At 39.7% G+C, this 10,553-nt stretch overlaps 1 protein-coding gene across 3 annotated transcripts in view; it reads left to right on the top strand.

Annotated features, from left to right (window-relative positions):
• Positions 1-3,074: 3,074 nt before the first annotated feature.
• NRDC (nardilysin convertase) overlaps positions 3,075-10,553 on the top strand; it is a 108,753-nt gene continuing 101,274 nt past the window's right edge. For 2 of the 3 annotated variants that reach the window (XM_025912298.2, XM_025912297.2), the window contains exon 1: positions 3,076-3,596. In XM_025912298.2, coding sequence (XP_025768083.1) covers positions 3,253-3,596 — 344 coding nt within the window. In that variant the 5' untranslated portion in view covers positions 3,076-3,252. Of the gene's footprint in view, positions 3,597-10,553 lie in introns of all 3 variants that reach the window. The other variant, XR_015254698.1, reaches the window with a different exon arrangement.

The following is a 10,553-nucleotide window of genomic DNA, read 5'->3' as shown; positions in this document are numbered from 1 at the left end:
GACTTCGGCTCAGGTCATGATCTCGCGGTCCGTGAGTTCGAGCCCCGAGTCAGGCTCTGTGCTGACGGCTCAGACCTGGAGTCTGTTTCAGATTCTGTGTCTCCCTCTCTCTCTGACCCTCCCCCGTTCATGCTCTGTCTCTCTCTGTCTCAAAAATAAAATAAAAATGTTAAAAAAAATTAAAAAAAATAGATAATGCAATTATTTCTTTTTATTCTTATAAAGGTTCTGTATTATTTTGGCCACTGACTCACTTCCCCTTTGCTCTTTGATTATGACACGTTGGTCATATTGACTTGCTTTCTCAGAGCTTTTAAACAAGTCTATTCCTATAAATTTCTACACTAATTCCTATACATGTTTCAAATTTAAGTTTAAATGTCTATTGTTTAGAGAAACTCTCTATTCTAGGTCTCTCTAGATTTTTCCTTTTAGAGCTATTCACAATGATAAATTTAAAAATTTGTGTGCTTATTTATTAGGTACTTACCCAAAGGATGCAAAAATACAGATTTAATGGGGTACATGCACCCCAATGTTTTATAGCAGCATTATCAACAATAGCCAAGCGATGGCGAAAGCCCAAATGCCCATTGACTGACGAATGGATAAAAAAGACGTGGTTTATATATACAATGGAATATTGCTCAGCTATCAAAAAAAAAAAAAGAAATCTTGCCATTTGCAATGACGTGGATGGAGCTAGAATATATTACGCTAAGGGAAATAAGCCAATCAGAGAAAGACAAATATCTTATGATTTTACTCATATGTGGAATTTAAGAAACGAAACAGTTGAACATATGGGAAGACGGTGGGGGTGGGGGGAATAGAAGAAAAGGAAACAAACCACAAGAGGTTCTTAATGATAAGAATAAACTGAGGATTGGTGGAGGGAGGTGAGTGGGAGATGGGCTAGCTGGATGATGGGTATTAAGAAGGATACTTGTGATGAGCGCTGGGTATTGTAAGTGATGAATCACTGAATCTACTTCTGAAACCAATATTGCACTGTATATTAACTGACTAGAATATAAATTAAAAAAAAAAAGAAAAAATTTGTGTGCCTGTTTAATGTCTCTCCCACTAGTTCTCTTGTAATTCCCAGTATCTTTATTCCCAGTACCTGGCATATATTAGGAGCTCAGTTTGTTGGTTGAATGAATAAATGTATGCCTTGATATTTATTTATATAAATAAACACACACCATATCTCTTACCGTATCTCTACAGTCGGGTCAACTATAAGATTTAGAGGGCTCTTTCTAAAGGGAAAAAACTAACGGGTCACACTTTATTATTATTTTTTAAGATTTTATTTTTTAATCTCTACACCCAACACGGGACTTGAACTCACACCCCCAAGATCAATGCTCCACTGACTGAACCAGCTGGGCACCCCCAGGTCGCACTTTAGATATGGCCTCTCTTTGTTCCCAGCTATAAAATTCTAATTACTGGCTGAATCTGAAGATTCCTTATTTATGATGTTATTGCTTTGGTAAGTAAAAACAAAACACCTTCAAAATAGACATGTCACTTCAGGTATTTATTCAACAACAAACATTACTGACTGCTTCACAATGTACTGACTGGGAAGCTAAGCTGGGGGCTGGATATACAAGAAAAACCATTTCCTTGAAGGAGGGAAGTCCAGAGGAGTTCTTAGCTTAAAAACTGATAGATGATCATCCTGAAAAGATGTATGAAAATAAACTGGAATATTTGAACAATATTTTTTCAATTTTATCTCATCTGCTGCCCTAGTTCAGGTTTTCATCATCTCCTGCCTGAATCATTGCACTTACCCTTCCCAACTCCTTATCCGCCTACCCTGCATTGTCAGAGCATTCATTGTTTTAAAAATATATCACTGATTTTATTCTCTGTCCCCCCCCCACCCCCCATTATCATAAGCATGCAAACCCCAGGGGCATCTGGCTGACTTAGTTGGGAGAGTATGCCACTCCTGATTTCAGAGTATTGAGTTGGAGCCCCACCTTACAGGTAGAGTTTACTTAAAAAAAAAAAAAAAAAAAAAAAAAAAAAAGCAAGCCTGATAAAGACAGGGATTTTTGTTTGTTCCTGATTGCATTCCCTGTGTCTGGAACTCAGGCGGCCTAGAAACATTTAAATACCTTTAACAGCCATTAAATGAATCCCTCCCTCTGCTTGGTCTTTCTCCATTCATTTATACAGATTTATTCCCTTTACGTGTGAGGATCTTTTGACTCACGGTGTCAGTATATTGTACTTCATTAACATGGCAGTTGCTTTTCATTTTCCAAGTATGTCTGTTTCAGTTACAGTTTAGATGATGGCCCACCAAAGACCATTACAAGCAGAAAAAACTTTGGAAAAGGTACTTCAGGGTAGTAGCCAGGGAAGCTGTCGCTACTTAATTAAAGTTAGCTGAACATAATGCTGTGGACTCTAGGCTGTGGGGTAGCTAATGTTTTCGCATGGAAGAATGAGCACACTGGTCTTTCAAGCGCTTTCTTAGGCTCTGAGGGCAAATAGCACCAAGGTTTGCCTGGCGATAAGGTGAAAAACCTTAACGGCTATCTGGCATTCAGCTTAGCTTAGCTCTCTCGCAGCTCCCATCCGGCGGCGAAAAATACTTCCGGCGTTCCGCTTTTTATATGCTGAGTCACAGCCTATGGCTACGCGCCGGCTGTGAAGGGCAGAATACACAAAATATAATCGGAGAAAAAAAAACTTGGGAATTCATTTTCTCCACTCGCTTCTCGGTTTTCTCATTAGGGGAATATTTTTCTCAAGGCCGCGGAACATTACTCAGCCTCTCCCTCAAACCTACACCCCGGAAACGTCATAAACGCGGCGCAAGCACTTGCTTCCCGTCGTCCTCCACGCCACTCTCTCCGCCTCTACTTCCTCGCCCCGCCCACCCTAGGTTTCTAGGTGCTCTAAAAATCCGGCCCGGTCGCTTTGGTTCTTTTTATTCCCTGTTCCCATTGGTTGTTTGCATGCGCGTGACCTCTCTTCTTGCCTACTGATTGGCTAGAATCAGTAACGTCATCGGCGACCGCGAGGGCGGGGGCTTGAGGGAAGTTGGTGTGAGGCAGACCGGATTGGGGGAGGGGTTCAGGCCTGTCCTCCCCAGCGGCTGCGGCAGCACCAGCGCCGGCCGCCGCCGCCTCTGGAACGCGGAGGAGGAGGAGCGGCTGGAGGAGTAGGAGGAGGAGGTGGGCCCAGGCGAGCGGGATGCCCATCGCTCTAGCTTGGTGGTGAATGCTGAGGAGAGTCACGGTTGCTGCAGTCTGTGCCACCGGGAGGAAGTTGTGGTTTGAGGCCGGGCGGGAGTCCGCGGCGCTGTGGAGAATTCGAGCGCGGGGTCGGTGCGAAGACTCGGCTGCTGCCAGACCCTTTCCTACTCTGACCATGCCTGGAAGGAACAAGGCGAAGTCTACCTGCAGCTGTCCTGACCTGCAGTCCAACGGACAGGATTTGGGAGAGAGCGGCCGTGTTGCCCGTCTAGGAGCTGATGAATCTGAGGAAGAGGGACGAAGGGGGTCTGTTAGTAATGCCGGAGACCCTGAGATCGTCAAGTCTCCCAGCGACCCCAAGCAGTACCGGTGAGGGAGGAGGCTTGGACCCGGGAGGAGAGCCGGGTGGGGGCTTCTCTGTTTCTGTCTCCCGAAAGAGCAACAGGGGCACATTTCCCATCACAGGTGCTTCCTTGGGTGGAGGGCAATTAGGGGCTTGCATGTGGTGTCAGCCGGACAAGTGGGAAATCTTGAGTTTCACGAGGAATCAGGATGTCAGAATGGGAAGGGCTCTTGGAGTAATTTTGACATTCGCTAAGAATGGTGGCTTCTCTGAGGAAGGCATGCTGGATGGTGAGGGAGTCTTGGTATTAGGTTATGAGGAAAGGTTGAAGGAGTTGGGAATTTTAATTTTGGAAAAGATATTTAAGGGGCATATTATCACTGGCCACAAATAAATAGGTGCCCTTGGTTGAAAGGGGTAAAACTAATGGGTGGAAGTTATTAGAGGGTAGTGTGGCTTCAGTAAAAAAACTTGGGCGTCATAGTTGGCCTACGATGAAGTGGCTTGTTTCTATGGGTTGTTCTTCATTACTAGAATGTTTGGGTGACCTCTTCCAAAGTGTATTAGAGAGGACGTAGGTCTGAGTTGTGTGAGTCATAGAAGTCTTCTGAGGTTTCTTTTAATTCTGAAATTGTCTGCTTTTTGTTTTATGCCGGAATCCTCTAAACATGTACCTGAATATTTCTTTCAGAGGTAGCTTATTTCATAGAATGTTGTGACTATGATGTATTTGAAAGAGAGATCATATTGTCCAACAACTTCATTTTCCAGGTTGAGGAAATTGAGATCCAGAGAGTTGGCTTCTTACTTAGAATTACACTGTTAACTACAACTGATATAAAAACCCTGTCCATTTGACACCAAATCCAGTGCACCATTTACTGATTTTTATAGAGTTCTTGATCCTGTTGAGTTGAAAGGTGAAGGATTCTAGGTCCCAATTTGTTAGAAACCTCTACAGTGTTAGAACAGGAAAGAACCTTGGAGGTAATCTTTTCCACTCCCCATCACTCCCATTGGACAGATGACTGAAACAGGTGATTTAGCTTCTAGTTTAAGACTGGCCGAATTTCTCCTTTAGCTTCAAGTCTAGAGATTAACAGTACACAATTCTTTGTACTATTTTTTCCAGGCTGCAGGGTCAAGAGATCTTTATGGATGGGCTAAATCTTTTTCTCATCAAAGATGTGTTTGCATTAGTAATATGTGAATGAGCAAATTGAAACCTTGATTAAAGGTGCTTAGTTTTCTAGATTAAATGTTCAGTAATAGCTTCAGTTTTTTTAGCCTACGTAAAATTACATATTAACAGCTAATGTTTAAAGAATATACACCATGTGTCAAATACTGTTCTAACTTTTTTAGATATGTTATTTCATTTAATGACCTATTTTGGCAAATTTATTTGACAAATACTAAAGTCTTGTGTGCCACGCACTGCGCTATCTTAAATCTTTTCTAAAACTTGATTGGATATAACTTAATTTTATTCTCAGTGCTGGGCATACAAAAAATGAGTAAGACAGCCTTTGTGTTCAGGGAGCTTCCAATGTAGAAGAGGGACACACACGTGTTAAAAAAAAAAAAAAAGTTAGGTGCACCTGGGTGGCTCAGTTGGTTAAGCGGCCGATTTTGGCTTAGGTCATGATTTCGTGGTCCATGAGTTCGAGCCCCGCATCGGGCTCTGTGCTGACAGCTCAGAGCCTGGAGCCTGCTTCGGATTTTGTGTACTCCCCTCTCTCTGCCCCTCTCCCACTCGTGCTCTGTCTTGCCCTGTCTCTCAAAAATAAATAAATGTTAAAAAAAAAAAAAGTTAAAATTAGGGTGCTAAAAATTTACAGAAGCCATAATGGAAGTATATGTTATATATATTAAGGAATAATATAAGGAGTTGTAAACTGCATTTAGGGAGAAAATTAGGAAAGATTTAAAAGAAGAGGTAATACTTAAGAAGAATTCTTTGAATATATTGTATTTCTGTTTCGATGTGGGCCTTTGTCAAATCATTTTTCTTCTTACTGTCTCGTTTTTCTTATTTTAAAGTGAATGGGGGTTGATTAGTACAGGTATTTTCCAGTGACTTTCTCCTTTCAAAAGAGCAAGTCCGCTTTTATCTCTAATATACTGAAAGTTTCAATTAGACTTCTAAAGAAAAGATTTTGTTACTTAAAAAAAAAGGTGGAAAACCTCAGTGCTAGATGATCTTTAAAGACTTATCCAACCTAAAGTGAAATTCTGTGAATTTTTGTAGCCAGAAACAGACATGAAGCATCTGCAGCCCAGAGAGCTGAATTATCCTTCTAGGACCCTCTCAGATGTCTTCTCTGTGAAGTTTTTATATGTAGAACCAATCCCTCCTTTAACTGTATTTCAGTAGGATTTTGTACATCGTCTGTTACAGTACATATCCGTCTTATTATATGTCTTTGGAATGTGTGAATAAGCACCAGAGGCAGACCTGATTAAAGGATTATTAGGGTGAAATAATGCCTAGAAAGATTTGCTTACCAACCTGCACTTATTAAGTAATAGCCTGTGGAATTTTACTTATGTATATGTGTAATTTGTATTTAGCTTTTGTGAAATGTTAAACATACCTACAGGACATCTATTCTGTTTTTTTTTTAGGGATCTGTATAAGTGTTTAGTAAATGTTGATTTCCTTATTTGGAAGAATTAAGGGACTTCAAATTGGGAACTACTGTTTTTTTTTAATGTTAATTTATTTTTGAGAGAGAGACAGAGTGCTAGCAGGGAAGGAGCTGACAGAGGGAGACACAGAATCAGAAGCGGGCTCCAGGCTTTGAACTGTCAGCACAGAGCCCTACTGGGGCTTGAACTAAAATGTTTCTTTTGGAAATAAGATTTAGCATTACAAAAATTCTCTAGTCCATTAAAAAGAATTCTGATTCTTCTAGACTTTTGGTAGAGTTAGGGAGCAGATACTGAAGCACAAATGCATTAAATGTAAGAGGTGTTAGCATGTGTAAAGTATGGCATTTTTAGTCCTTTGTGTATCTAGTCTTCTGTCACTAGTTATGTGACGTTGGGCACATTAATCTAAGGCAGAAGACCTTTAAGGACACAGAAGAAAACCAGCCCATAAACCACTGAAATTGAAAAGGAACAGTTAGGAAAGAGAAAAACTAGATGATAGTGGGCTTTTTTTTTTTTGTTTTTGTTTTTTTTTTTTTTTTTAATGAAGAGCAGTGGAAAATGCTTTATGCAAAGAATGATCATTGTTAGATTATTCTGAGAAGTCAGGTACTATAAGAACTGAGAAAAATCTTTTTTTTTTTTTTGAAGTTTATTTTGAGAGAGAAAGCATGAGTGGAGAAGGGGCAGAGAGTGAGAATCCCAAGCAGGCTCTGCTCTAACAGTCTGGTGGTTCGAACCCATGAACCAAATTGTGAGATCATGACCTGAGCCGAAGTCGGACACTAAATCGACTTGAGTCACCCAGGTGCCCCAGGAACTGAGAACAATCTTATGGAGACCCAAGAAATTGTTTGTTCCTGGTGACAGCTGTTTTTTTTTTTTTTTTTTTTTTTTAAATTTTTTTTTTCAACGTTTATTTATTTTTGGGACAGAGAGAGACAGAGCATGAACGGGGGAGGGGCAGAGAGAGAGGGAGACACAGAATCGGAAACAGGCTCCAGGCTCCGAGCCATCAGCCCAGAGCCCGACGCGGGGCTCGAACTCCCGGACCGCGAGATCGTGACCTGGCTGAAGTCGGACGCTTAACCGACTGCGCCACCCAGGCGCCCCGTGACAGCTGTTTTAAAGGAATGATAGGGAGGCAGAAGCTAGACTTCATTGAGTCACAAGGTGAGAAATTTTAGATAATGAGATAGACATTTTTAGAGAGGTTTGGTTTTAAAGGGGAGGAGATGAGAGAAAATTTTAGGATAAAGTATTATGTGGGGTGAAGGGAGAATTTTTTTCAAGGTGGAAGAGACTTGAGAATGTTTATTGCCTGAGGGAAAAAAAGAATCAGAGAGGGAGAGGTTGAAGATACAGGAGATAATAGAGGGAACAAAATCCTTACATAGTAGTGAGGAGACGGGATCAAGAATATTCATGAAGCGATTGGTTTAGAGAAGAGGAACACAAAATCTCTTCACTGAAAATGGAGGAAGGTGTAATGAGTATGGATGCAGGCAGTTAGGTGCTGAAAGCATTCTTGCTTTATAGACTTTTTTGTTCTGTAAAGTAAGCGTTGAGGTTTACTTAAGTGATTCTTTAAGAGTTGTAGTGGGAAACAGGAATCCTTTAGTGGTGAAGGTTGAAATAGCTAATGAGAATGGGTGAGGTGTATTTGGGAAATACTAAGAGAAGTTGTGGGTTCTTGAGCATGAAAATGACGTAAGTAAACCAGTGTTTTAAGATGAATCTGAAGATCAGATCCATAGGATGTGGCAAGACTGGTTTAGGAGGTAATTATAATTGTGTATTGAATGGTGTTTGAATGGTGTGCACTGATATAAGATACTAGTCTTTCTTTAATTGATGTATTCTATTTTTTACTTTTTTTTCCTCTCTCGTTGTTAACTCAGTTTAGCTAGGCTAAAACCAGTGAGTATGGAGACTATGTCTTGTTCACTTAGTGTCCAGCACATAGTAGGTTCTCAAATAATATTTGTAGAATGTACAAATGCATGAGTGCTCATATGCTAGGTATTTTCATGGAACTCATGGGGATATTCTGCCAGAAATTTTTTAGATTAAATTTGTATCCTGGCCATGGGTGCCTGGGTGGCTCAGTCAGTTAAGCCTCCGACCCTCGGTTTCTCCTCAGATCATGTTCTCACAGTTTGTGGGTTAAAGTCCTGTGCTGACATCTCAGAGCCTGGAGGCTGCTTTGGATTCTGTGTCTCCTTCCCTCTCTGCCCCTCCCCTGCTCATGTGCCTGCTCAGTTGTTCTCTCTCTCTCTCTTTCTAAAGGTAAATAAACTTAAAAAAATTTTTTTTGTATCCTGGCCAATTTAAAAACATAATTAGTTGGTTTTCAGGGAAAATAGTATGAATGGGTAGGTTACAGAAGACAAAATGTAAATTATACAAGTAGTAATAATATAGGTGATATTGTGTATTTAATTCATGTAGAAGCTTGTGGTGTTTGGCACATAGCACACAGATGTTAGCTATAATGTTCCCAATTACTTTATTATTTTTTAATGTTTTAAAGTTTATTTATTTTGAGAGAGAGACAGAGCACAAGCAGGGGAGGGAGCTCTGAGCAGAGCATGATGCGGTGCTTGGAGATCACAACCTGAGTCGAAATCAAGAATTGGTCACTTGACTGAGCCATCCAGGCACCCCAGTATGTTCCCAATTAAATGATGTTTGCAGCATTGTTTGTAATAGCAAAAATTGGTGACAACTTTAATGCCCATTAGTGACTAAAGATTAAGTTTTTTATATAATGAAAATCATATATAGCAATAAAAAAAAGAAATGGAAAGATGTCCTGATATATTGTTGAATGAAAAAAGCTAGTTGCAGACCAAAGTAGGTTGTATAATTCTTTTTTTTTTTTTAATGTTTGTTTATTTTTGAGACAGAGGGAGACAGAGCATGAGTGGGGGAGAGGCAGAGAGAGAGCGAGACACAGAATCTGAAACAGGCTCCAGGCTCTGAGCTGTCAGCAGAGAGCCTGACGGGGGCTCGAACCCACAGACTGTGAGATCATGACCTGAGCCGAAGTCAGATGCTTTACCGACTGAGCCACCCAGGCGCCCCTATAATTCTGTTTTTAAAAGGAAAAAATAACACCTCTCATTATATGTTTACCTAAAATATAGTTCTTTATGTTTAGATTTATATAGAAATGATTAGGAATGATATTCAGTAAGCTTATTTCTCTAGGGAAAGAAAGAAGGAATTTGATTTGGATTATTTACTTTTTAATAATGAAAGAAGATCAGTAAATAAAAGTATTAGGTATTCATTGTAGGAAATTTAAATAACAAAAAATTTAAAAATTCTTATAATCATCCCTTCCAGCATTAACCACTTGTAACTGCATTTTTATAGTCTTTATTCCTTTGTGCTATGCATTTGTAATTTGTATGTATATTTTTAATTGACATTTAGTTGACATGTAAGTTTCAGGTGTATAACATAGTGAGTTGACAATTCTACGTATTGTGATATGCTCACCATAGTAAGTATAGTTACTGTCACCACACAAAGTTATTATGATATTATTGACTGTATTCACTATGCTGTACTTTTATTCCCCGTGACTTATTTATTTTATAACTGGAAGTTTGTACCTTTTAATCCCCTTCACCTGTTTTACCTATCCCTCCACCGCCTCCCCTCTGGTGATCACTAGTAGTTCTCTCCGAGTCTGTTTTCCTTTGTTGTTTGTTTTGATTGTCAGATTCCATATATAAGTGAAATCATATGGTATTTAAATGTGTTTGTCTGATTTATTTCACCTGTAGGTCCATCCATCTTTTCATGAATGGCAAGATTTCATTCTTTCTCACGACTAATATTCCATCATGTATGTATACCACATCTTTATCCATTCATCTGTCAGTGGACACTTAGGTTGCTTCCATATCTTGGCTATTGTAAATAATGTTGCAGTAAATACAGGGTGCATATATCTTTTTGAATTAGTGTTTTCATTTTTCTTGGGTAAATACCCAGAAGTGGAATTATTGGATCCTGTGATACTTGTATTTTTAGTTTTTGAGGAACTGCTATACTGTTTTCCATAGTGGTTGCACCAATTTACAGTCTCACTAGTAATGCACAATGGTTCCCTTTTCTCCACATGCTTGCCTTGTTACTCCTTTAGCTATGCTGACTGGTGTGAGGTCATTTCTCTTTGTGGTTTTGTGATTAGTAATGTTGAGCATCTTTTTATGTTTCTGTTGGCCATCTGTATGTTTTCTTTGGAAATATGTCTATTCAAGTCTTCTGCCCATTTTTAAAAAAAAATTCTTATTTATTTTGAGAGAGAGGGA

This window comes from Puma concolor, chromosome C1, assembly GCF_028749965.1.
Source record: "Puma concolor isolate L17-30 chromosome C1, mPumCon1.1.hap2, whole genome shotgun sequence".
NCBI lineage: Eukaryota > Metazoa > Chordata > Mammalia > Carnivora > Felidae > Puma > Puma concolor.
This window is presented reverse-complemented; position numbering and strand designations above follow the sequence as displayed.